Consider the following 27,878-nt stretch of genomic DNA (forward strand, 5'->3'; position numbering starts at 1 on the left):
ATGTCGGTTCTCCCTCTGCGGGTCAGAGTGCTGCGGCAGGTGTGGAGGTCAAAGGGCGGCTTGGTGCTCGTCTGCAGCCCGCTGGTCCTGCTGCCGCTGGCCGTCAGCACCGCGGTGAGAAACCACACACACACACACACACACACACTGCAGCTTAGCCAACCAGAACCAAGCTCACTACAGCTCACTGAAGCAAAACTAAAAACTCAAACCAGGTCTGGAAAAAAAAACATTTAGTTTAACTGAAATCAAACTGAAAACCAGACTTCAGGAAAACTGTGATGAGACTGTGGGGGTGAATACTGCTGTTTTCACAAAATACTTACACACTGACAGTTTTGACAAATAATTTTTATAAATAATCATCACTAATGCATTTATAATAACTAAGTGGGTAAAGGCAAATAATAGAACAGCTAGAACCACCCAGGTTTATTCTGGTTCACTAAAACTAAACAGAAAACTCAAACTAGCTGAAAAAACATTTTAAACATTAAAAACATGCTTGTGTTTCTGTTTCTTTAACGTGTGGGGGTTCTTTAAAGAACATCTGTCTTTTTGATTTTTTTTCTGTGGCATCACTCTAAAGAACCATTTTTGGTTCCAGTTAGCACCTTTGTTTTCCAGTGTGTGCAGTGTCTCCAGTTGGGTAGCGGTGTGTTAACCCACCCAGTTGAAGTGACTAACTGGTTCCAGTCACAGAGACTTTTCACTTGACATTCAGCCAAACTACAAAAACATAAAATAAAATAAATCATGTTTTTCTTAAAACAGGCGAAAAAAATCTGACAGTGGGATGAGATAATCTGGAATAATCCCACTTGTTTCCAATGCAGTTTCACTTGTTTCAGGATTTTTTTTTTTTTTTTTTTTTCAGGGAACAATGAGTTTCAACACAATAAGTATGTTGAAACACATGAGTCAGGCAGATCAGCCACCAGGATCGAGAAACTGTTGTTCAAGAAAATAATCTGGAAACAAATGTAAAGAAGTGGGATTACGTCAGACTTGTGTCACCTTGCTGAAAGCGCGGCAGCTTGGCGGTGTGTTCTCGGCTCGGTGTCACTCATTGACAGACGGCCCGGGGAGGCTGCGCTGCTCGTTACTCAGTCACCAGGCTCGGACAGAGAAGCTGCTGCCGGGACGCCCCGCTGCCGGATTAGCCAGATTACACCCGGCTCGGCCTAATCATGTGCCGCCTCCCGGAGTCTGAAATAATCCTCTGATACCTGAAGGTGTTTTTCTCCCCGTCGCCGCTCAAAAAAAAAAAAAAAAAAAAAAACCTGAGTCAGGATCACAAACTGAGTTTCACCTTAGCTCCGTGGCTCCTCGTGCGCCCGGCTCACACATTAACCTTTAACAGCCGCTTTCAAATCCTTTTTAAACATTAGTTTGTTCAGTCAGGGACAAAAACACGCTGTTTTTAGCAGGAACTGATCAGTCTACGTTTAAACGATGAAAACAACCTGAACGATTTAATTCACCTGCTGAACAAAATTCACTTGTTTTCTTCTATGATTGTAAATATGGTTATTGTTATAATGTGATGTTAATAGTTATAATATAGCTACTATTAAGTTTAATATTATAAATATAGCTTGATAGTATTTTTTTTTTTTTTTACTTCACCGAAAAAATCTCCATCTTGACAAGTCATTTAGTCTCAGTCTTAACAATCTGGTTTTCCTTAAAACAATTAAGAAAATCTGCCAGTGGGATGAGATAATCTGAGAAATCCCACTTGTTTCCGATGCAGATTCACTTGTTTCAAAGATTTTTTTTGTGGAAACGAGTCTAAATGTGTTGAAACGAGGCAGAGTCAAGCAGATCAGCCACCGGAATCAAGAAAATGACACTTCTGGAAACAAGTAGGACTATTTAATCCTGCTGGGGGATTATTTTGACCTTGTTGGAAGAAAAACAAGATTTGAGATCAAATAATTCATTAAGATTTTTAGATTTTAGATTTTTTTTTTCAGTTATAGTTTTGACAGTTTTCTGTTCATTTCTTGATATTTGCTAAACATTTCCTTGTCATTTCCAGCTGATGATTTGTGAGTTTTCAGGTTCAGTCGCTGCGACACAGGCCGAGAAAATCATCAATTTTCTGACCTTTATTACTGTTTTGTATGCAAACGATGTGAGTTTGAACAAGTTAAAAAAAAAAAAAAAGAAAGAAAGAGTCGTCCCAAAATGAGTCCCAAAGAGTTTACAGCCAAGAAATAAAATCTCCATTCAGTTATACCTTTTACACTAAAGCTGTGGATTATGATTATTGTTGTATTTGATTATTTTGTTGATCGCCTGATGAATCATAATGTGTATCAGAGCTCAGAGCGACGCCTTCAGGTGTCTGCTCCAAAATAATAAAAAAAAGTTATTAACATTATAATAATATGGACGGAGAAAAGGGAGAACTCAATCTGCTCAATTAATGACCAAAACCATTCATCCATAAATAATTAAAATTCTATTGATTTTCAGTTGGTCACAAATTTATAATTCACTGTTTAAGCGACTGTGGAAAAAATTACGGAGCTGCATACAAAATTAAATACAAAAAAAAAACAAATTAAAAATACAAACCTATAATAATTGTTGGAAAACAAAACAGGTGGGATCATCTCACCCCCCAACACCCCACCCCAAACGATTTTACTTTGCTTTAAAGAAAAACAAGATTTTCAAACTGAATATGAAACCAAACATGTCAGCAGGTTTTGTTTTTTCCAGAATATGAAGCGCTGGTCAAACACAGGATCAGGGGGTGTGTGGAGTTACATAAAGCCGCCTGTGTGGGTTTCTGGGAAAGTTCCTCTCAGCAATAGAATCACAGTGGAGTCCAGTAAAAACCGACAGGGCTCCTGCAGCGCTGCAGCCGCTCCCGACGCCAAGCCCAAAAAAACTAGTTCCTTCATTTATCTCCAGCAGATCAGACGACTGTCAGGCTCTGCTGCAACCACTGAGAAACTGCAATAAACCAAAAAAAAATCTCTTGATCCCCTCAGCAGATTCTACTGTGACATGGGATTCAGGAACAAGGAGATCCTGCTGATCTGAGCCCAGAATCAGCAGATTGTTTTCTTCTGAATCGGCCCAAGTCACAGCAACGTCTCTTCAGAGTCCAGATGCTGAGGAGGAGGTTGGGGTTCTGGACTCAGACCAGCAGGATTTCCTTCAGACTGGATCCCACAGGATCCCCGTCTCCCTACAGTGGCCCTAATATTCTGCTGTATGATTAAAGCATCCGGTTTAATTCTCTCATACCTGTGGATAAATGTTGATATGGGCATTCTGACCCCGAATCAAAACTTTGTCCTTATTTAAAACAAATTTTGATTTTATTCAACGTGTCAAAATGTTCAGTAGCAGCTGAACTCTCAGAGGTGGGAAGTAAAACATTTCAAGCAGGAACGTCCCATTTTCCTCAGCTGTCCTGAACGCAGCGCGGCCCGTCTGGCCTCCCTGAGCTGCGGCCGCATGCCGAGGCACGTGCACGCCTCTGGCACAGCGCACGTGGGATGTTACCGTCGGCTCTCAGTGTGTGTCTGTATCAATAAGTGGCTCCGATTTCCATCAAAACACCTTCTGTTTTCACAGAGGTGTGTGTTGCATAAGAGGCCGGCCGTGATGTAACCGAGCCGATGGGACCTTCACAGAGAGCAGGAAAAAAATAATCAATCAGTCAGTCAATCAATCAATCAATCAATCAATCAGTCAATCAATGACTCTGTCAAACTGTGTGTAGCACATTTTGCACAGCCGTACGCAGAGCAGTGTGACAGGGAACCTGGTCCAGGAACCAGATCCAGGAACCAGATCCAGGAACCAGGCTCACATCGTCACGATAAAACCACGAATCTGACAGATTTTAGAATGTGTGTGTGTGTGTGTGTGTGTGTGTGTGTGTGTGTGTGTGTGTGTGTGTGCGTGTGTGTGTGTGCAGGAGGCGGCCTGTGCCTATGTGATGCTCCTCATGGCGGTGTATTGGTGCACCGAGGTTCTGCCGCTGGCCGTCACAGCGCTGCTGCCCACCGTCCTCTTCCCTCTGCTGGGAGTCATGGAGTCCAAGGACGTGAGTACTGCACTGTGCAGTACTACTGCAGTACTGCACTGCCCTGCCCTGTAGTACTACTGCACTGTAGTGCTTCTGCAGTACTGCACTGTGCTGTACTGCTACTGTAGTGGTGCAGTTCTATAGTACAGTGCATTAATACTATACTAGTACAGTGCAGTATTGCAGTGCTACTGCTGACAGCAACTACTGCAAATACTGTAATACTACCACTGCAAGTACTGGAAATACTGTAATACTGCCACTGTAACTACTCTAGCTATTGCATTACTACTGCCAACTGCACCTGCTGATGTACTAATACTGCAACCACTGCAATACTTCTGCAACCACTGAAACTAATACAGTAATACTGCAACTACTGCAGTGCTACAACTGCAACTACTGCAATATTATTGCAACTAGAGGGACTAAAGTATTACTACAACTAACACTACTATAGTACTATCACTATTACTATTACTATTACTATTATCGTTACTCCCGCTTGTAGTACTACAGTGGAGTAGCCTGGTACCCTTACCACAAATTGTTGCTACAACTACTGCAGCCAGTACAATTAGTACTGCTACTAATATCACCACCCTACTACAATTACTACTACTACTACTACTAATACTACTGCTACTACTGCTACTGCTACTAGTACAGCTGCTATATTAGTACTGCTAATACTGATGGCCTGCTGCTAGTAGTGAGCGAGTCCAGCTGTGCACAGATGTTTGTTAGTACTGGTAGATATCATGCTGACTGATGACACAGTTGTGTGTGTGTGTGTGTGTGTGGCGTCCCTCAGGTGTGTATGCAGTACCTGAAGGACACCAACATGCTGTTTGTGGGCGGGCTGATGGTGGCGGTGGCCGTCGAGCACTGGAACCTCCACAAACGCATCGCGCTGCGGGTGCTGCTGCTGGTGGGCGTGCGGCCCGCGCTGTGAGTCACGGTGTCACGGCGTCAACAACACAGCAACACACAACATGTGAAGTGTAGGAAAACAACAGTCACCACCTGGAATCTGAATGTTTGTTAAATATTTGTGAAAGTCATGATTCTTTAAATAATGTTCACAAGTTTTGGAAAACTTGAAAATAAAAAACTGAGGATTCGTGTAGAGAAATGCAATAAAAGTGAGTTTCATCTGTCGGACTTAGACTTAGAAGATCTGTGTGTGCAGCTCATACATAAAACACATGCATCTACACTAAATACAATGACACACATAGGTTACACAGACCTATCACACATAAATTCCCCAACACATAGAATAAATAAAATAAATAATCTAAGTGGCCTAGAATAAATAATCTAAAGATGCACTTCTCACTGGGTGATAATTTGTACACATCACAGACTGCCCACAGCTTGTTTAGTTGTGAGATTGCCATGGGAAGAAATGAGTTTTTGGCCCAGTTTGTTCTAATATTGGGATGTCTGTCCCTTCGCCCTGAGGGGAGAAGTTCCCCTGGTTTTATCCATGCACACCTCATCTGCCTTTTGGGTCAGCCTGGTCACATAAAGATGGTCTGATCAGTCTGCTGCCTCCCAATGATCTTCCCACTAGTTCTCACAAGTTTTGTTTCTATGGGTGACTTTAGAATAAGCTTTTTCATGCAAGACATCAGATGTGCTGCATGTTAGAGTGTAAACCAGCCCAGGGGGTTTCAAACTTTTATCTTGCAGTTCAACAGTCTGACTGGATCGCTGCACTCAGTGGAAACGAGAAAATACGTTTTTAATCGCCAGTTAAACGGCTGGTTTGACTCAGGAGGACTCAGACTCTCACAGTTTAATCCCGATTTCTGCAGCCAGAGCTGACAGTAAAAAAAACATTTTAATGAAAAATACTTTGCACATTTTAGTTTACCATACCTTCAAAATAAGTGTCACACCCTGCACATCAGCTGATAAGAGATTAAAAACTTCCTTCCTCCCTGCAGGCTGATGCTGGGCTTCATGGGAGTGACGGCCTTCCTGTCCATGTGGATCAGCAACACGGCCACCACGGCCATGATGGTGCCCATCGTCCAGGCCGTGCTGGACCAGCTCAACGGTCCCCAACAGCCTGGAGCCCCCGGTGCCCCTGGAGCCTCTGGGGCCCCCACCACAAGCCGGAGGGATGACGCCGCGGCACAGCAGGAGCACCAGGACAAAACCACCTCTGACCTCCCAGTCACAGCCCCAAAGATCCTGGAGAACGGTACGACAGATACACAGATTATAGATATTTGAATATTGTTGTCAGTTCATGTGTTGACTACATCTTTGATTGAATTTATTTCTTTACACGTTCATCATTTAGTGTACAAAGTGGGAAAAATGAAAAAAATGAAGCCAAAGTTTATTGGCAAGTGATCAATATGACGGTGTATTAGGGCCATGCAAGAGCTATAAAAAAAACAAAAGAAAAAAACAAAAACAAAAACAAAATATTATGGTCATATTTCAAGAAAAAATATATGAAAAAAAAAAAATTAACAAATTTATGGGAACAATTTCAATTCAATTTCAAAGTCTAACCCCCCCTCCCCTGGCTCCATAATTTTTTCCCCACCACTTTGGCCCTGATATGCCATCATAAAAACTATAAATATTTTCTGTATATTTTTATTTTATTTTAGTTAGTTAGTTAATTAAATGTACATTTTAATCTCATTTCAGAATCATTTCTCACAAATCTGTGACTTTATAAACTTAGAATTTTGTTTTTTTGTCATAAATTTGTTACTTTTTTAATTTTTTTAATTTTGTGAGTAAATGAATTACATTAATCTCAGAGAATATCTGAGTTGGCCCTAATACACTGCTGTAGTTCAGTCAAAAGTGATGGTTTTTTTTTTCTAATTGTTCTGAGCAGCAGCAGAAAACAAAAAGGACAGACTGACAGAAAGAAAAGACAAAATGAGTCTGGAGGGTTTTGTTTTTTGTCCCCAGGTGTGAACGGCGTCTCCGTGCAGCCAACAGACCCAGAGACGACCAGTGGCCAGCCGGACCAATCAGTGGGTCCGGACGCCGGAGCGACCGTCCCGGACGAGCCCACGCCGCTGGACAGAACGGCTGCAGACGCCGACGCCGACGCCACCAACAGGCCTGGTGAGGGTCGCATCCCCCCAAACCTGATCAAATCCCCCCAGTGAAACAGAATAGAGCCTTTACTGTCACTGCACCAGTACAACAGAGCTACAGCTGATCAGTGAACATTAATAAGACAGTAAAAGACAACAACAAGCACTCACTCAATAAATACAAAATGAAAACACATAAAAAAGGATGGATACTGCAGTTAAAAATGTGTGCCTTACAGATGCTGCCAAAGCAAGATGAACATGCTATTCACATTTATTAATTAATTTATTCATTTATTATCCACATTTATTAATATTCCTGAGCTACCTCAGTGCCTGACCTTATTTATTTATTTATTTATTTATTCATTCATTCATTCATTCATGTCTTTATGGACATGTTAACCCTATAAAGCCTGAACTATGGAAGAATTGGCAGAAAATTCCACTTTTTTTTTTTTTTAATTGAACCCTTTATTTAGTCCTATAACAAAATGTAAATAAATAAATAGATAAATAAAAATATGTTATTACACAATCTTACTTGAAGTGTACAATGGTATGGTCCCGGGTGAACAGGGGAAGTGTTCAAAGGTATAAATCAGTATTTTGGTCAAGTATTGATTAAACTGAATACGGAATGTGTGAACTGATAACGTGTATCATATATGATACAAATGGCTCTATAGGGTTAAGGCACATCCAACCTTTCAGGGTCATCACAAACTGTTGTGGCGGCGTTTGTCCTGACCGAGGTCATTACAGCTCACAGGAACTCAATTTAAAACTGACACCAGCTGTGAAATAAACACTTCAGTTTAACTGAATAAGTTTTTGTTTAGAAAAACAACAAAAACTAACTGAAATGATACCGTGTACTTATACATAAATACTATATAAGTATTGGAAACTGAAAAGTTTGGACTTTTTGCAGCTGAAATTACTTTTTGTAAAAGGTACTGCTGGGAACCTTTGGTGCTTTGAAATGAAGCAGAGCATGTTATAATGCCTAATGAATGAGGGCTTCAGTCATTTAGTTAGTTGGTTGGTTGGTTATGGGCGTGTTGAAGCACAGCAGAGTGTCAGTGGACGCCTCACATGGTCTGAGGTGGCGCCTGCATGTGGTCGCTGTCAGGTGAGTTTCCCAGCCAGCTGTTGTATCCTGGTCTGAGGGCAAAGCAGACGTTAGCTCAGAGTCAGAGCGTAGGCCGCGGGCTAACGCAGGTCTCTGCTGCAGCCGAGTCCGTCTGCTGCCAGATGGAGCTGGAGGAGCTGAGCGGAGACGAGGACGAGGAGGACAGGAGGAGGATGTGCAAGGGCCTCCTGCTGTGTGTGTGTTACGCTGCCAGCATCGGGGGCATCGCCACTCTGACCGGAACCGGACCCAACCTGGTTCTGACCGGCCAGATGAGCCAGTGAGTACTGACACACACACACACACACACACACACACACCAGCGTTTACCCCATCATACCAAACAGGCAGTTGTGTAGGAGAACCGGCCAATGAGAATCAAGAACTGGAGTCGAATCATTGTCTCTTAGGGCTCTAGTTTCGCAGACCAGGCGAGGCGGGGGCATAGCGCAGATGCGCTTCGCCAACTGGGTGTGGCCAGGCGGATTTTCCAAGTTTGGCACGCCGTTCTCGGTGGCGCAAGTACTCCGCCGTCCCTCCTACCGGCGGAGGGGAGGAGAGAAGGCGTGGAGTGGGTTTGACACAGCCGATTCACATGTAACCAATCAAATGAGCCCCTGTCCTCACCTTTAAAATGCGCTGCGCGAAGGCGTAATGAAAGTTTACACAGCTGATATGGAGGTCTATTGCCGCAGGCGGAGCGGAGCCCAGGAGACCGGCGCGGAGCGGAGACCGGCGAGCAGTGCGGACATGTCACCAAAACCTCACAGGCAGGCTTCCGGGATGTCAGACACATGAACAATGCAAAAAATACCGAAAAAAACACTATTCAATGCTACGATCACAATCAGCACATACATATATCTCCATATCAACTGTCCCGTCACAGCTGATGTCAGATCAAAGGAGAGTGGCACCGTTTGTGCTGATCGTGAGGTTTTGGTGATGTGCGCCAGCCAGCCAAACTTCCTCTGCGCCGGCTCCGCTCCGCCTTGCGCTGAAAGTAGACGTGGTTTCAGATGGCGAGCTTTTGGCGCACCTCGGCGAAGCCTTTTGGCACGAAACTGTCACTGCGCCAAGCCGAATCTGTCGGCACCTCCCCCCGCTGCGCCGCCACTCCCATCTCGGCGAACCTCCGCCTGCGAAACTTGGACACTGTCCGCCTCTGCCGCTTCGCCGGTCGAAACTAGCTCTGCGCGGGGTTCGCCTCACTGCGCCACCCCGCACTGCGCCGGGAAACTAGAGCCCTTAGTGTCATCGCACGGAGGGAAAAAATTACAAAGGGGTGATAGTCCAAGAAAAAAAAACGCAGGATTTCTGAGATTAAAGTCACAAAATTTAAAAGAAAAAAAAATTGAATAATCTCAGAGATTAAAGTGGTAAACTTGCAAGAATAAACTTTTTTTGTTTGTTTGTTTGTTTTCCTCAGATATTTTGACTTTATAATCTCAGAGTTTTGAGTTTTTTTTTTTTTTTTTTTTTTTTTTGTAAATTTACAACTTTAATCTAAGAAATTCTGAATGTTTTTCTCTGAATATTACTCCCACCTCCACTTTTTTTGTTTTGCCTTCAGTGGCACTAAAACACCGCCGTACTTTGGAGACTCTGCAACAGCAAAACTTTTATTTGCAGCCAGCAAACAGCATGGGAGCTGCATCGGGAGACATCCTGCTGAGGGGCCACAGATTATTTTTTGATTTTGCAGCAGAAATATTTTTTTTTTTACAGCTCGTGTCGCCTTCAGTTTCTGTTTTGCAGTAAAATTTCTGTATCTGGGTTTGATACTGAGCTCTCTCTCTCTCTGTCTCTGTCTCTCTGACAGCTGTCATTTACATCTGGAAAACATCCACAATAATACCTATCCCAAAACATAAAAATGCCAAAGAGCTTAAAGAGCATATTGCAGGTTGGAGACCCCAGTGAATCAATGTGTAGGAAAATGATGTGGGAACTGAATTTTCATTGAAATATGCATATATATATTCTACAGTGACCTCTGGAGTTGTTTTTGTGGCAGAATTTTACTTCCGCATCTGAAAAAGCTAAACCGGAAGTGACGTAGGAAGAGGGAGTGCGGTCAGTTTGATCAATAGGAATATAATGGATCTTAATGCTAGCTGTGACACTGAAGAGGCTGTGAATGTGTATTCATATCAATATGACGGAGCACAGCCTCATAATTACGAGCCTGTTAGGCGTCAAAGAGACCAGGAACAGACCAGAGTCAGAAGAAATAACGGACAGAGAGATTCACCTGGTGCGAGGAGAACCAGTGGAGGACCGGGCAGGTGATCAGGGTTAGCTTGTAGATTCGTATATATACGCATTTATCTATGAACGTGAGCAAGCGTTATCTAACACTGTGTTCACATCACAACACTGTAAAGTTTGCTATCACGTATCAGGCTATAACTAGTAATGATCGTCTAATAGGAGTATTGATACCTACCTATAATGGAAACTAATGAGCTTCTATCAGTCGTATTTGACACTGCATCATATAACTCCACACTGCGTCGTATAGTGCTTTACCGTTACCGCAGGAGAGAGATAAACAGCTTCCTGATAAACGATAAACTGATTTTAAAGCCCCCGCCTTGTCGTCTGTCGCTGTCGTGCTGCTGCAGCCGCGTATAAACAAAAGTTGTTATGGTAGTCTCTGTGCGCCGCGCACCTGTCAGATCCGGCAGACCTGACCCGGTGTGCGCGGTGCTGGCTGGCATCAGGTGGGCCGGCCGGTGTGCGCCGCCACCCGGTTTAAAGTAGCAGCCAGCTGACATGCCGCTCCGGCACCGCGCTCCCCCGGTCCGCGGCACCCGGTCTGCCGGATCTGACAGGTGCCGCTCCGGCTGTCAGTCGGACACTTTCTGAAGAAGGAGGAAGTTACCTCCGAAACTGCCAAGGTAAATAAACATCCCATGTCTGATTAAGAGAAACAAAAACGTCTTTTAGCTAAAAAGAAGACATGATGAATGTATTTGAACTATATTGATTTATGATGACATCGGACCATGCCTGTTGTCGTATTTCAACGTGATGACGTGCATTCCCGGGGCGATCGCTTTAGGTAATGTGACTGCCCTGTGTGAGCAGCCCTTTACGGTAAAGTAAAGAGTGTAGTTGTTGTCAACCCAACCCGGTTCACTGTCTCTGCTCTGCTTCGCTCCGTGGAGACACACGGAGCGCTCAGCTCTGCCCGTGGTCAAACAGAGGAGAGGAGAGAAACTCAGCTCAATCATAAATGAGAGCAAAATGCAATAGGGCCTGTTTATTTATGTTATTTACCTAATTTATGTGAACTTGTTTCATTTCAGCTCAGTGTGAGCGTCTACTGTGTTTTGCTGTCATTTATGGTCGCACTGAGTTTCTCTCCTCGAAAACGGTGGAGCCGACGTCCTGACAGGTTGGAGTTTGTGCAGCTAGCACAAACACAATAATTTACCATGATGATGATAAATAAATGCTATGTAAAACTACTGAAAACAGACCAACTCATTAGACTAAGACCGCTTAGACTCACAACCACCTACTGCTGCGCACTGAGCTGGAGCAGAGCTGAGGAGACCGACTCCCTCTTGTTACGTCATATGACGCCATGTTGAAAAAAAGAGCGTTTTTAGGCGCTTTGCTCAAAACGGCCACTTTTCCCTCTGAATACGTGCCCTTATGTCTTGTAAAACATATGAAATCCTGCATTAACCTTTCACACGGTCATTTTCACACAATGTTACGTATAAATTTTGTAAAAAATTTAACCTGCAATATGCTCTTTAATGATTTCAGACCTGTCTGTCTCACCTCACTGGTTATGAAAAACTTTGAGCGGATTTTAAAGGACGAGGTTACCTCCCTTACAAATGACAAACTTTTAAGCTTTTAACAAAATGCAGCCTTATTTTTTGAGTGACCGGCTTGCATCTTATTTTAACATACCTGATCAGCTTTTATTTTATTCATTCATTGTTGCTTTTAAGTTTCTTAACTGACAGAAAGCAGCAGGTTTTAACAAATGGAACTATGTCCAATATTGTAGTGTCCAATACGGGTTCACCCCAGGGCTGTGTTCTCTCTCCCCTGCTTTTTATCTTGTACACAGACAGCTGCAGGTCCACAAAAGAGGGCAGCTTCCTGGTCAAAATCTGATGACACAGCACTGTTATCATTTCTTAATGACTCTGAGTCCAACCATGGTGCTGCCCTCACTGACTTTATTAACTGGTGCGATGATAACCTTCTCGACTTAAATGTTGCCAAAACTAAAGAAATTATCATTGACTTCAGGAAAATGAAGTCAGAACCTGAAGCCAGCATTATACACGGCCAGGATGTTGAAATTGTGGATCAATACAAATACCTGGGAACTGTATTTGATTCAGAACTGAGGTTTGATGCAAACACACACACAATTGTCAAGCATGGACAGCAAAGAATCCACCTTTGGGAATTTCCCAGTTTGGGAAGATAGGAGACAGTTTAGGTCATCCTGTTAATGTCTGCTCTAAAATAATTGGAGTCCAGCAGAAAGACTTGCATTCCCTCTGGGGGAAACGTGTGGCCCACAAGGCAAAAGTAATAGTGAGGCAACCTGACCACATCCTGTCCAGTGAGTTCACTGTAATGACCTCAGGTCGACGCTTTAAAGCGCCCCCCAGGAAAACCAACAGATACTCAAAGTCCTTCATTCCTTCTGCTATCAGGCTGCTGAATGCCGACAGAAGTTTGTTTAAAATGAATATGTGTGGTTTATGACAACCTGACTTGTTCATGTTTCTTTTTCTTGTGGCAAAGCTTCTGTGAGAGCTGCTGTCTGACTCTTTTATTATTATGTGCTTGCCTTGAAAAGGCAACACATCTTAAAGTCTTGCATATTTAATCTTTTTATTAGTGGGCAAGCTGCAGCTTGCACACTTATGTTATTCCTACTATTTCTTTCTTTATTTATTATTCCGTACGTTTTTTGGACCGTAACTCCTCCTACAGCTTTCGTTTTAGGCCCACACAATGAATTGGGAAAATGTGCGGCCCGATTGGGAATAGTGTGCTATTACTTTTCTAAGGAATCCGACTTATGGAATTCCCAAAATTCCCATTTTCCTGAAAATTTCGGCCATAGGAAATGAATGGCCAAAACTTTGCAAGGCTCCAGGGCCCACAGCTTTGGACCTGCGTCCACGCACCAAATACGAAAAACGTGCGTCTTATTGAGAAGAAGCAGGGTTTCGATTTTCAGACCGATCCGACGTTCTGTTTTTCCGCAATTCCGGTTTGAAGTTGGAATTCCAGACGCAATACACACTAATGGAGTTGAGCTAGAGTGGCATTCTTGGCATTCCTGAGCGGCTAGAGTGGAGCAGCCCTGAAAATTCGCCTAAAACTTTTGTCTTTAACTTGCTCTCCTGGCCACAATTTTCACTCCACATGCATAAATTTGGCATCAAATTGTAGGAAAAATAGTTGTGCTTTGAAAAATGTAAATACAAAAGCAAAGTAGCTTCAACTTTTTAAACTGTGACCTTTAACGAGGCAGGAGTGCCAGCTCTCTCCCCCATAGACTCCCATTATATCTGGAATGCAAAGTCTCGGGAGAGAAGCAGAAACACACACGTTTTCAACTTGCCGTTTCTCGGGCATTTTTGGGAGTTGGAAAATAATTTGGACACTGTTTGAAAGCCCAAAGCGTTACCTTTCTCATGATACATTTTATTTTCTGCTTGGAAACCGCGCGCCGCGGTTACGCTTCCAGCTTGCCCACGCAGTTTCCCCAGAAACTGCACAATCCTCTAGTTAGTGGGCAAGCTGCAGCTTGCACACTTATGTTATTCCTACTATTTCTTTATTTCTTTATTTCTTTATTTCTTTCTTTATTTATTATTCCGTACGTTTTTTGGACCGTAACTCCTCCTACAGCTTTCATTTTAGGCCCATACAATGAATTGGGAAAATGTGCGGCCCGATTGGGAATAGTGTGCTATTACTTTTCTAAGGAATCCGACTTACGGAATTCCCAAAATTCCCATTTTCCTGAAAATTTCGGCCATAGGAAATGAATGGCCAAAACTTTGGAAGGCTCCAGGGCCCACAGCTTTGGACCTGCGTCCACGCACCAAATACAAAAAACGTGCGTCTTATTGAGAAGAAGCAGGGTTTCGATTTTCAGACCGATCCGACGTTCCATTTTTCCACAATTCCGGTTTGAAGTTGGAATTCCAGACGCAATACACACTAATGGAGTTGAGCTAGAGTGGCATTCTTGGCATTCCTGAGCGGCTAGAGTGGAGCAGCCCTGAAAATTCGCCTAAAACTTTTGTCTTTAACTTGCTCTCCTGGCCACAATTTTCACTCCACATGCATAAATTTGGCATCAAATTGTAGGAAAAATAGTTGTGCTTTGAAAAATGTAAATACAAAAGCAAAGTACCTTCAACTTTTTAAACTGTGACCCTTAACGAGGCAGGAGTGCCAGCTCTCTCCCCCATAGACTCCCATTATATCTGAAATGCAAAGTCTCGGGAGAGAAGCAGAAACACACACGTTTTCAACTTGCCGTTTCTCGGGCATTTTTGGGAGTTGGAAAATAATTTTGACACCGTTTGAAAGCCCAAAGCGTTACCTTTCTCATGATACGTTTTATTTTCTGCTCGGAAACCGCGCGCCGCGGTTACGCTTCCAGCTTGCCCACGCAGTTTCCCCAGAAACTGCACAATCTTCTAGTTATTTTTATTATTCCACCTTTTTTTCGGCGCGCTACTCCTCCTACAGCTTTGGTTTTAGGCCCACATAATGAATTGGGAAAATGTGCGGCCCCATTGGGAGAAGTGTGCTATTACTTTTATAAGGAATCCGACCCATGGAATTCTCAAAATTCCAATTTTCCTGAAAATTTCGGCCATCCGAAATGAATGGCCAAAACTTTGAAAGGCTCCAGAGCCCAGAGCTTTGGACCTGCGTCCACGCACCAAATACAAAAAATGTGTGTCTTATGGAGAAGAATCGGTGTGTCAATTTTCAAACCGATCAGACTTTGCGATTTCTCATAATTCATGATTTAAATCACGATTTTGCCCTCATAGAAAAAGAATGGGAAATCGGCAGACACTCATGCATTTTCAAAGCCTCACAGCTCCCTCATTCTTTGGCCCACAGACTCCATTCAAAGCTTAAATGACTCAGCAGATGTTCAACTTTATGTGTGTCATCTTCAATTTTTCATGTCTGCTTTAGTTTGCCATAAAACACAGTTTAAGTTTGGAGTTATTTTTGAGCCGCCTCTGACTTTTGAATGAGTGTGTATTGCGTGAGCTAGAGTGGCATTCCTGAGGGCTAGAGTGGAGCAGCCCTTAAAATTCGCCTAAAACTTTTGTCTTTAACTTGCTCTCCTGGCCACAATTTTCACTCCACATGCATAATTTCTTGGAAAGTATTAGGAAAACTAGTTGTGCTTTGAAAAATGTAAATACAAAAGCAAAGTATCTTCAACTTTTTAAACTGTGACCCTTAACGAGGCAGGAGTGCCAGCTCTCTCCCCCATAGACTCCCATTATATCTGGAATGCAAAGTCTCAGGAGAGAAGCAGAAGGACACACTTTTCCAACTCGCTCTAAGGTGGGCATTTTTGGGAGTTGGAAAATAATTTTGACACAGTTTGAAAGCCCAAAGCCTTGCCTTTCTCATGATACCTTTTATTTTCTGCTCGGACTTACTGTCATTGAGAACAAAGCAGTAGTTTGACCACTACTTTTAGGTGATTTCTCACAGAAGCAGCACTGTCACTCATGCTGTGTGCTTCATAGAGCCTCATTTCTGGCTCCACCCACACAAGCCCCAGTGGCACAGTGGATAGTGTCTCTGCCTGCCATGCAGGAGACCAGGGTTCAACTCCCCGCCTGGGCAAGAGCCACAACACTACACAACCCACAAACAGCATAGGGCTGGCGCTTTACACATGTCTAGGCGCTCGCAAGGCAAGCACATCAAAGTTTCTTCAGAAACTTTATAAAGTCTAGTTATTATTATCATTATTTTTTTCATGCATGGTACTAATTCATGAACCTGTACTGACTTGAATTGCACTTAGCCCTTGTGTGTGCACCTCTTGCCCATATGCTGGCTGATTATCTCTGACACACTGTTGTCTGCTGCTGCTGTAAGTTGGTGTTTGTGTTTGTGCCCCGGTAGACTGGAGAAACTGAATTGCCTTTTTTTAGGACAAATAAAGTAATCTGAATCTGAATCTGAATCTCTCTCTGTCTCTCTCTCCCTCTCTCTCTCTCTCTCTCAGACTCTTCCCTCAGAACGGTGACGTCATCAACTTTGCGTCCTGGTTTGCGTTCGCCTTCCCCACCATGCTACTGATGCTGACGCTCGCCTGGTTCTGGCTACAGTTCCTCTACATCGGCTGCAAGTGAGTGTGACCGCTGAGGCTGCTTTGAATTAACAAATGTTTTATTAGCATGATGATATTAGTTAAGAAAAAACTGCAAAAAAAAACCAAAAACCAAAACAAAAACAAAAACAAGAAAATTACGAGAAAATTAGAAAAACAAATGCAAAAATTTACAAGAAAACTATAGTAATAATTAAAATCAGATTAGTGATATTGACATCTGATGTCTGTTTCATTTTGAAAGGTGTCTGAACAGTAAACTTTTTATTTTGTCTTTCTGTAAAACTAAATTAAAGACAAATCCAACAAAAATGGAAATGAAAATTGTAACCATATTATTGGCAACGTGGCCCCGCCCACGATGACTGTTCATATTGTCATGTCAATCAAAATGATGATACTGATTATTGAAAAATTCCGGATATCTTCCCTGGTAATTGGCTGGGAGCGATAATTGGTCTGAGGGATCCTCAGCATTGCAGTTGTAATGAAATGCAGCAAGAAAAACAAAACGATAAAACTTGTACAAAAAAACATAACAGGCCTAAAAAAAAATTTCATAAAAATGAAATATGAGAAACAACAACTAACAACAGCAAAAACGTTTCTGTCATTTTTCTTGTTTAAATTTCAGTGTCTTGTTTTGAGACACACTTCAAAATAAAAGCACACATGTTGAATCTGTCTCTTGTCTCTGCTGCAGCCTGAGGCGGACGTGGGGCTGCGGCGCGGCGAAGTCGCAGAAGGAGCAAGCGGCATACGACGTGATCCGGGACGAGCTCCGCCGCCTCGGGCCCATGAGCTACGGCGAGGGCAGCGTGCTGGCGCTCTTTGTCCTGCTGGTGGTGCTGTGGTTCACACGAGATCCGCACTTCATGGACGGCTGGGCCACATATCTCTTCAATGCCAAGGCTGAGTGAGTACGAGGGCTCGTCAGAAACCCCTGCTGCTGAAACGATCAGTCGATTAATTGATCAGACCAGTGGGTCTCCCCTGCCGCCCGAACTGAATGAGTGTAAAATGCTGGGTAGTGGAAGAAGCTGAGGAAGACATTTGAATACATCACTTTGGTATGTGATCACTTCCCATCAAAAGATAACAGATAAAATAGAACAGAAAATAATAAGTACATTACTCAAAATTGAAAATAAAAAGTAATCTGTATTGCGCAAGTTACTGAAAATTAGTTAAAGTTACTGGCTGCTTCTTTTAAAAAAATTATTGAATTTCTTTATCAATTTCTGCATATAATAATAATAATTAGTTACTGGGGAAAGTAACTGCTACTGTGTTACCTTCAAATGTCAGCTTCAAGTCTCTTATTCACGCACACGCTGGCTGTTTGTCTCAGTTTTTTTGTGAATGAGTTGTCTGAAGGCAACAGACTCACCTGTTGACCTGCAGGCTGCATGTTTGGGTTTCCTTGAAGCCGCACTGTGCAGCTTGAATGTAATGAACTACACATATCAGGTTTACGTTGACTGAACGATGATCACACGACTGAATCTTGGCTCCATTACATGTCAACTTACAAAAGAACATCATCAGCGTATGTGATCACTCTGAGCTGCTGTAGTGGTGAACAATGAAGCAGTGAAGATGTATTAATGTGTTTGGGCAAAAATCCAAACAAGAGGAGGAGGAGGAGAATGTGGACCCAGTCGTCTTTTTCGTTTTGCTCGTTTTACCTCCATCATGGGGTTCAGCTCCAGTGTTGTGTTGCTCAGTGTCATAATTTTGTGCTGCTTTCCTATCAGTTGGTTCGCAGACGTAGGTCATAGCTGCGGTCACATTGTGAGATGCTTGGCGTAAATTTTTGTCACTGTCAGAATTTTGAATTGTGATGGGCAGATGAATTTTGTTGAATCTTTGGTCCCAAGACCGTGATGGCAGCCATCTTTGAACCTCTCTCACAGAGCAACGTAGGACCACCATTTTGGAGCCACAACCAAAGGCATTGCCACGTTTCTTCCAGGCTGGTCATCCCTCGTCTGGGATGGCCCAAAATCACACAGTGTACGCCCGGCTTGACAGTCAGTGTGTTTAGTTCTGTGTGGCGTACAGACTGCAGGTGAACTGTTGGGTTTAAACTCAAGGCTTGTCAGATGAGCATCTCTTCCTTGGCCAGCAGAGGCAGCACTGGGCTCTTTTGCCATTAGCTTTGTACAAATGTGTTGTTTTACCAGCTGCTTCTGAAGATTAGAATGACTTTGATGTGGATAAAGTTCACACATCTGCATAGACCACAACACAGTGCTAAATTTTTATCCTTGATCTTGAGAAGGGAAAAATAAAGTCTATATTTCCAAGACAGAAAGCTCGCAGTGCCTGAACTGTCGGCCGGTGTGTTCAGTCTGACGCTGAGTGATTTATTCACTCAGTCATTATGCCACCACCAGGTCATAAACCAAAGAGTAACGCAGAATGAGCCCATTTAAATTTCAGTCACTGTAAATATATTGTGATTATATTGTAATCACAAGCAAATATGCACTGCAAATAATCTCCATTATAACAAGTTGCTTGTCTCCAACAAAATAAGACAGAACAAGGCAGATCAGGCAGTAGGATCAGGAACATGATGAGATTTTGTTGGTATGGTGTATCCTCAGCTCCGAGGCTCAGCGCTGTGTAAATGTGAAGTGGAGGGAAAAAAAGAGAGACAGTGAGCTGACAGGAATGAATGAACCTGCGTTGTCCTTTAACACAGGCCTTGCCTCAGGACAAAAACCCTGACTCCTAAACAAACAGGAATCTGAGGCGAAAAACAAACAGGGGAAACGTGTCATGGGGACAGGCGCTGAACTCTGGCTGCACGTCAACACATGTGGCTTTGACCTCTGGAACTGCTGGTGCACACTGCAGCTGCATGGACGCCGGTTCACTGAGGGTGATCCCTCCTCCGGCCGCCGGTCCCCATCCCAGTCCCGGCTCCCGCTGCCAACCAGGAGCATCAAACTGCGGCGATCCAAGAATGAAAATCTGCCTGCAGGAAACTGAAAACATGAAGCTGTTCTTTAGCTCCCTTACTCACAGGACTCCATGGGGAAAAAAATCACACAATCTGCAGTCATATAAAAAAAAAAAAAAAAAAAAAAAAACAATTCTGAAAATTTCCTATACCTGAGACTAGTTAAGATCTGGGATTTTGGATATCATGATATCACGGTTATGGAATAAGTGTTGTCTTTCCTGGTTTTGAAGGCTGTGTCACAGTAAAGTCATATGTATTCTGCACTTACCCGACTATTCCAGAGTTTTTTTTACCTTGTATTTTATGTTTGTTCTCCACGGGGTCCAGTCTCCAGAGTGGGTTCTCTAGTCCCCGTTGAGTCTCCAGAGTGGGTTCTCTGGTCCCTCTGGTAAATGTTGAATTGGAGCTGAGTTGTTCTTGCTGTCAGTGTCAGTGGGAGTTAGTTGTTTTATTCTAATCTGGCTGCTGTTTGTCAGGATAGCTATTCTCAAACTGCCTAGTTTTACTGAACTAGAATAACCTTGGACTGTTATTGCTTTTGTATTTTTTGCCTTTACTCATTTAGTTATTATATACGCCTTATTGATGATTATTCGTCAGAAATGGGGCGTGTCCATTGACGCCTTGCGGAAAGACATCGCTCACAACCTGACAACCTTGTTGATTATGATGGAGCAAAATGTTTTTATTTATTTATTTATTTATTGATTTTATTTTTTAAATTTATTTATTTCAGTTGATGCTCACCTGCCACGCTTGCAGTTAGGACAGGATGTGACAGGCGGTGTAGTTCAGTCTTAGCTTACATGTCTACAGCCACTCAGACCTCCTTTAAATATCTCATCCATGTAAAACTGTTTGTGGGATGATCTGCCTTGTTTCAACCTATTTAAACTTGTTCCAAAAATTCCTGAAAACTATTAAGAGTTCCTGAAAACCGAGAGTCAAAGTCTTGAAACTTTAAGTAAAAGTCCCCAAACATGCTCGGTGTGGTGTGACTTACAGCTAATGGGACCGCCGACCAAACCAGCAGAAACAACCTATTATGCACCTACCTGAGTTTGCTCCTTCTACAAATGGATCTCCATGCACCCAAAATGAAGCTGCACCAAAAATGCTGTAAAAATGTTCATTTATAATTTCAACAGAAAGGAAAGAGGCAGAAAAAAATGCAGACAAAACAAAACCAAAAAAAACTTTCAAAAAGAATACAACCCCAAATTATTGAGATGCAAATTTGAGCAGGACAGATGTAATTAGATGATCTTTGTGTTTGCCAAAATACAGTAGGTAATTTGTAATTTACAAAAATACAGTGGATAATTTTGAATTTACAAATTACAGCCATGGTCGATTTACACAGGATTAAGATCACAAACAACCTCTACAATTATTAGAGATTACGAGAGGTCCTCAGGTAATACTGATCGAGAGCGAATAGGGCCAACGTCCTGAAAACCTGACCCGTCCAGACACGTCTACACTCGCTAACTGTGTCCTTTTGAAAGGTGCTCAAGTCTACTGGAGCCATAGCTGCTGGATAATGGGAAGTTATTGTTGTAATTATTCTACAGCGAGGTGTGTTTTGCCATGCAGCGGCAGCCCAGCCTGGTGACAGTTTGTTGAACTGGCAGCCTGGCAGTCCGGTGATTATAAATTCAGTGATTACAAAGTCAGATGATTATTGAGGGTTTGCCATCAGAGAGGACTCTCTCATCGTGTTAGCTAAGATATGCCAGGTGCTACTGCAGATTTAATCCAGAAATCTGCATCCATCTTGTTTTCTGCAGTGGCAGAAACTGGCTCACACTTTACATGAGCGCAGCTTCAGTTAGAGGAGAGGCCTGGGTCGTGTTGGCAGGCGGCGGGACAGGGTGAGGGGAAACCAGGGCAGACCCTCATGTGTGCCATATTTAAGAATAACATGATGGAAAACAGGATGAAAACAGGTTTCAGGACAAACAGATCAATGGCTGACAAAGTGTTCCTCTCCGGCTGGTCATGTGACCGCCGCTGAGTTTATGAATGGAGGTTTTTGGTGAGAAAGCAGGTGAAAGGTGGGAGGCTGCTGCAGGGGAAATATGAGAGTGCAGCACGGCCGCGATCCGTCCATCACTGATATCAAACTCAGACCGAGGTTAAAAACAAAGACAGGGCAACAGGAAACAAAAAGTCCAGTTATTTATCCTCTTAATGCTGTAAAACCTGCATTTATCATTTTTGCAATTAGGTTCTACTGTGGAGTTTATCGTCTGAATTTATTTTCTCTATTCTTATTTCCACTTATGTTTGACTTTTCTTGGCGGTTTCCAGGTGTGAGTTTCTGCTAAAAAGCTTCACATTCTCTCATCTGTTTATTTTATTTAATTTTTTTTTCTCAGCTCCTCCCTCCCTCTCGTTTGTCCGACTGACCTCCACTGCAAGATGGGAAAAGCTTTTTAGAAATCATCAGGGTCGCTAAGTCGATTCTGGTAATTTTCATGTTTGCTTTGAGAAAACCCCTCGAAGGCCTCAGAGTTGACTTAACAAACTGACCGGTCACCTTGTTTCAACACGCTTCCCCACAGCTGACGGATGCTTACGCAGGCTGATAGTGCAGCATGTGTGGGACAGAGGTCTGCAGCCTGCAGCCGCTCAGCCAGCAGCCGTTTCATGGAAAAAATCCTCAGGGAAGCGCTCTGAACATCCAGTCTGTTGTCCGATGTTTGTCAGTTTGCAGACGACAGCGCTTTCTACACAAAAGTCTGTCCCAAACAACTTCCCATCAAATAAGCTTCCCTGGATCCAACTGATTAACGATCAACCACAAAAACAAAGATCAATAAGTGCATAAGACAGCACACAAACAATGGACCAGGGACCTCCCCACCGGCTCGGCCCCCCTACAGTTGAACTGTGTTTTCACAGCGGGTTTGGCGGCGGAGTGGCCGGAGAGGGTCCTGGCAGCTTCCTCGACACAGCGAGCCAACGCCGAGATGTTACAACAAAACGTTCTAGTTAATCAGAAGCAGAATCAGAAATAACTTATTGACCTCTGAGAGGAAACTGGGTAATAAATACATTAATAATCAATAAATGACAATGTTGAGATAGCAGCGTGGTTCTGTAGGTGCTCTGCAATAAAAATAAAATAAAACAAGTCATGAACTCAGCAGGTTAAAAAACACAATTTGGCGCAGGGAGACTCATGTAACCGTTTGTGTTGTTGAGTTTCTCAAGAGAGAATAGAAATTTCTGGAATATCAACTCCGATTGACAAGGAAGTCTGACCGTTTCTCTCTCTCTCTCTCTCTCTCTCTCTCTCTCTCTCTCTCTCTCTCTCTCTCTCTCTCCGTGTCTCTCTCTCTCTCTCTGTCTGTCTGTCTCTCTGCAGGTTCGTCACTGATGCGACCGTCTCTCTGTTTGTTGCTGTGTTGTTGTTTATTCTTCCCTCTGAGCCGCCGAGCTACCTCTGCTTCTGGAGGGGCACTGACACAGGCACGACACAAACACACACACACACACACACACACACACACACACACACACACACACACACACAGAGTAATGGTGATGGGCAGAAATGCATGTATGTGTGTGTGTGTGTGTCTTGCACTGGTTCAACCGCAGGTGTGTTTGACTGTCATGTGTTTGATTTGGTCCAATCAGAACCCCAGCGTCCCCGTGGCCCCGCCCCCCCGCTGCTCACCTGGCAGGTGACTCAGAGGAAGATGCCGTGGAACATCGTGCTGCTGCTGGGTGGCGGCTTCGCCCTGGCCCGGGGCAGCGAGGTGGACGCTCCGCCCTCTGCACGCTTTGCTCTTCAGCTGCTTCACATGTCAGCGTGTGTGTCCTAATGTGTGTGTGTGTGTGTGTGTGTGTGTGTGTGTGCAGGTGTCAGGACTGTCCCGCTGGCTGGGCGATCAGATGACTCCGCTGCAGTCCATCCCTCCCGGGGCGATCGCCGTTGTCATCTGCTTCCTCGTCGCCACCTTCACCGAGTGCGCCAGCAACGTCGCCACGGCAACGCTCTTCCTGCCCATCCTGGCCTCCATGGTGCCAAAACACACACACACACACACACACACACACATTAACACCTGAACATGTAGCTCACATAAATCACTTTGGAAAACATTTAAATTTAATGCATTATTGTGCATTTTTGCTCTTTTAATAAAGAAGTTTTGTGTGTTTTTTAGTACAGCCTCGTGTAATTAGTTGAAAATAATAATGTAATAAAATAATATAAAATAATAAAATAACCTAATAATAGAATAATAATTTAAATAGACTAATGATAATGATAATGAAGAGGCTCTGTTATTGGTTAAAAAAAGAAGTACACAAAAAACGGAGTCACTTTTTTGTGTACTTTTTGTGTATTTTTTGTTTAAGTCAGAGGGGAAGTAAGTTGTCTGTTTGCTCTCGTGTGTGTGTGTGTGTGTGTGTGTGTGTGTGTGTGTGTGTGTGTGTGTGTGTGCAGGCCCAGTCTATAGGAGTGAACCCTCTGTATGTGATGGTGCCCTGCACACTCAGCGCCTCCTTCGCCTTCATGCTGCCGGTGGCCACGCCCCCCAACGCCATCGTCTTCTCCTACGGCTTCCTCAAAGTGTCCGACATGGTGCGTTCACACACACACACACACACACACACACACACACACACACAGCTGCGACGGTGCTTCAGGGCCACTGCAGGGACAGAAAAAATGACTGAACCAGGAGAGAGGAGTCATATTCCAAGAAAAATCACAATTTCCAAGATTAAAGTGGTAAATTTATGAGCAAAAATTCACAATTTAAGAAAAAAATTGACTAAACTCATGTGGCTCTTTGGCCTTTTTTTTTTCATAAATTTACAACTTCAATCTCAGAGTTTTGTTTTTTCTTGATATTCCCCCCACAGTGGCCTTAATACGCCGTCGTACTTTGCAGATGAGATGAATCTTGGTTATGGAAATGTTACATCAAAATTTGGGAAAAGGCTGTATTTTGACTGGAGTCTCAGGAGAAGAATCTCTTTCCAAAAGTAAATCATGCAACATTTCCTCATCAGCACAATCTGGTCCACATTTTAAAGAGATGTGCTATTTCATATTACTTCATTTTTTATTTATATATATATTTTTAAATTTTTGACGTGGTGACATGGTGACGGGGTGACGGGGTGATGGGGTGACGGGGTGACGTGGTGACATGATGTGGTGACGGGGTGACGTGGTGACATGATGTGGTGACGGGGTGACGTGGTGACATGATGTGGTGACGGGGTGACGTGGTGACGGGGTGACGTGGTGATGTGGTGACGGGGTGACGTGGTGACGGGGTGATGTGGTGACGTGATGTGGTGACGGGGTGACGTGACGTGGTGATGGGGTAACGTGACGTGGTGATGTGGTGACGAGGTAACGTGACGTGGTGATGTGATGTGGTGACATGGTGACGGGGTGACGTGATGTGGTGATGTGATGTGATGTGGTGACATGGTGACGTGACGTGGTGATGTGATGTGGTGACGGGGTGACGTGACGTCGTGATGTGATGTGGTGACATGGTGACATGGTGACGGGGTGACGTGACGTGGTGACGTGATGACGTGGTGACGTGGTGACATGGTGATGTTGTGACGTGGTGACGTGGTGACGTGGTGACGTGGTGACATGGTGACGTGGTGATTGTGGTGATGTGGTGACGTGGTGATGTGATGATGTGATGACGTGGTGACGTGGTGATGTGATGATGTGGTGACGTGGTGACGTGATGATGTGGTGACGGGGTGACGTGGTGACGGGGTGACGTGGTGACGTGATGATGTGATGATGTGATGATGTGATGACGTGGTGATGTGATGATGTGGTGACGTGGTGACGTGGTGACGTGGTGACGGGGTGACGTGACGTGGTGACGTGATGACGTGGTGACGTGGTGACGTGGTGATGTTGTGACGTGGTGACGTGGTGACGTGGTGACATGGTGACGTGGTGATTGTGGTGATGTGGTGACGTGGTGATGTGATGATGTGATGACGTGGTGACGTGGTGATGTGATGATGTGATGACGTGGTGACGTGATGATGTGGTGACGGGGTGACGTGGTGACGGGGGGTGACGTGGTGACGTGATGATGTGATGATGTGATGATGTGATGACGTGGTGATGTGATGATGTGGTGACGTGGTGACGTGGTGACGTGGTGACGGGGTGACGTGACGTGGTGACGTGATGACGTGGTGACGTGGTGACGTGGTGATGTTGTGACGTGGTGACGTGGTGACGTGGTGACGTGGTGACATGGTGACGTGGTGATTGTGGTGATGTGGTGACGTGGTGATGTGATGATGTGATGATGTGGTGACGTGGTGATGTGATGATGTGATGACGTGGTGACGTGATGATGTGGTGACGGGGTGACGTGGTGACGGGGTGACGTGGTGACGTGATGATGTGATGATGTGATGATGTGATGACGTGGTGATGTGATGATGTGGTGACGTGGTGACGTGGTGACGTGGTGACGTGGTGATGTGATGACGTGGTGACGTGGTGACGTGATGACGTGACGATGTGACGATGTGACGATGTGACGATGTGACGTGGTGACGTTGTGACGTGGTGACGTGGTGATGTGGTGATGTGGTGACGTTGTGACGTGGTGACGTGGTGATGTGGTGATGTGGTGACGTGGTGACATGGTGATGTGATGACGTGGTGATGTGGTGACATGGTGATGTGATGACATGGTGATGTGATGACATGGTGATGTGATGACGTGGTGATGTGTCCTCAGGCTAAAACGGGTGCGGTGATGAACCTGATCGGGATCGGCTGCATCAGCCTGGCTGTGAACAGCTGGGGGCGCCTGCTCTTCCAGCTGGACTCCTTCCCCTCGTGGGCTAACGCCACCGCCGCCGTGTAGGAGCCCCGAGCCCCGGGCCCTGAACGCAGCGTGGTGCGTTCGAGGGGCACCGAGGAGCCTCGTGTCTCCGGGTTAACAGCAGGAGGACTGAGGTCTTCGGCCCTTCCCACGATGCCTTGCTTCACCGGGTGTTCTGCTCATGAGGAGGAGTCGGCATGGCGACGCGCTTCAAGCTCCGCCTTTCATCAGCTTCTGTCACCATGGCAACGTTCACACAGCAGTCAAACGTCACCGGCTGCCGTGAGCCAAGTCTGATTTGTGAAAACTGCTCGGAAACTTTCCAGAAACTTTTCCATGAATTTTGGAAATATTCCAAGTTGGAAACTTTCCAAGGGAATTAACAGAAAGTGACTGCAAACTAATACAAATTCAAAACATGACCTTTTTGACTTTGATTTATTTGTGAGTAGAACTTAAATCGACTCTTTCATAGAACAACAAAAAAACATGAATGAGGAATAAAATAAACTAATTCCCTGTTATTACTTATTCCTGTTAATTCCCATGGAAGGTTTCCAACTTTTTTGCTGGAATTTTACAGCCCTGCACCGTGAGAAATTTACAAGACAAAAAAACTTCTTATCTTTCTTACTTACAATAAAATAGATGTGAATAATGACAACAATAATTTGAATAAACAAATAAATAAATAGATCAAAAAGCGGGCATGATGAACGATGGTCGAAAATGTTCTTGTAAAACGTGTGCGGTGTCGCTCGCAGGCGAAACACCAGCTGACGTTCTGTGACGTTCTGTTTCTGTGACGTTCTGTTTCTGTGACGTCTGGGGAAAATCAAACACAAATTGCAGCGGAACAAGGATGGAGGCTGATGATGTCACAACCCCTGGAAACCAATCCCATCGGCCGACAGGACGGAGCCACTTTAGTTCCAAAAAACAACAAAACCAACAGGAAGCTGAGAGGCGGAGCTGGGAGATTCACTGGAGAACATTTTAGATGGACAGATTATCAAATATCAAACAAGTTATGAGTCGGGACTATTTGCATATTCACGCATATTTAATGAGTGTTCTTTCTGAGCCCTTTCAAGGCTAATGTTTTTTCATGGAAAAAAAACTTCTAAATATAATATTGATGAAGAGAGTGGAGTTTTATTGATTGATCTGATGATTGGACTGTAAATGGGCTGAATGTTGGCCGCTGTACAGAAATCATTTTGTTTTGTATCGTTTGGTTTCTAACGTTTTATTTTTATTTGGTGTTAATAAAGTCTGTCATTAAACAAGGAGCTTCTGATTGTACCCCCCCCCCCCCGTGCGGGGGCCCCTCTCTCTGCGTGGGCCCCTCTCTCTGCGTGGGCCCCTCTCTCTGCAGAGGCCCTCTCTCTGCAG

General features: G+C 44.0%; 1 protein-coding gene across 1 annotated transcript; it reads left to right on the plus strand.

Moving 5' to 3' along the window:
• Nucleotides 1–27,679, plus strand: slc13a5a (solute carrier family 13 member 5a). The gene is made up of 12 exons (XM_030068454.1): nucleotides 1–114; nucleotides 3,947–4,075; nucleotides 4,872–5,008; nucleotides 6,013–6,125; nucleotides 8,327–8,552; nucleotides 16,551–16,673; nucleotides 17,359–17,571; nucleotides 23,003–23,106; nucleotides 23,278–23,399; nucleotides 23,503–23,664; nucleotides 24,095–24,232; nucleotides 26,397–27,679. The coding sequence occupies exons 1-12, from the start codon at nucleotides 1–3 to the stop codon at nucleotides 26,523–26,525; spliced, it is 1,710 nt and encodes a 569-aa protein (XP_029924314.1). The 3' UTR covers nucleotides 26,526–27,679.
• Nucleotides 27,680–27,878: the final 199 nt, after the last annotated feature.

This window comes from Myripristis murdjan, chromosome 14 (genome assembly GCF_902150065.1).
Source record: "Myripristis murdjan chromosome 14, fMyrMur1.1, whole genome shotgun sequence".
NCBI lineage: Eukaryota > Metazoa > Chordata > Actinopteri > Holocentriformes > Holocentridae > Myripristis > Myripristis murdjan.

What these genes read in the sequence shown, in the direction of transcription:
- slc13a5a (XM_030068454.1), top strand. Translation starts at nt 1, where the DNA reads ATGTCGGTTCTCCCTCTGCGGGTCAGAGTGCTGCGGCAGGTGTGGAGG. An exon ending in GAGTCATGGAGTCCAAGGAC is followed by an intron (nt 4,076 to 4,871) that starts GTGAGTACTGCA and finishes GGCGTCCCTCAG; the next exon opens with GTGTGTATGCAGTACCTGAA. An exon ending in CTGGAGGGGCACTGACACAG is followed by an intron (nt 23,107 to 23,277) that starts GCACGACACAAA and finishes TGGTCCAATCAG; the next exon opens with AACCCCAGCGTCCCCGTGGC.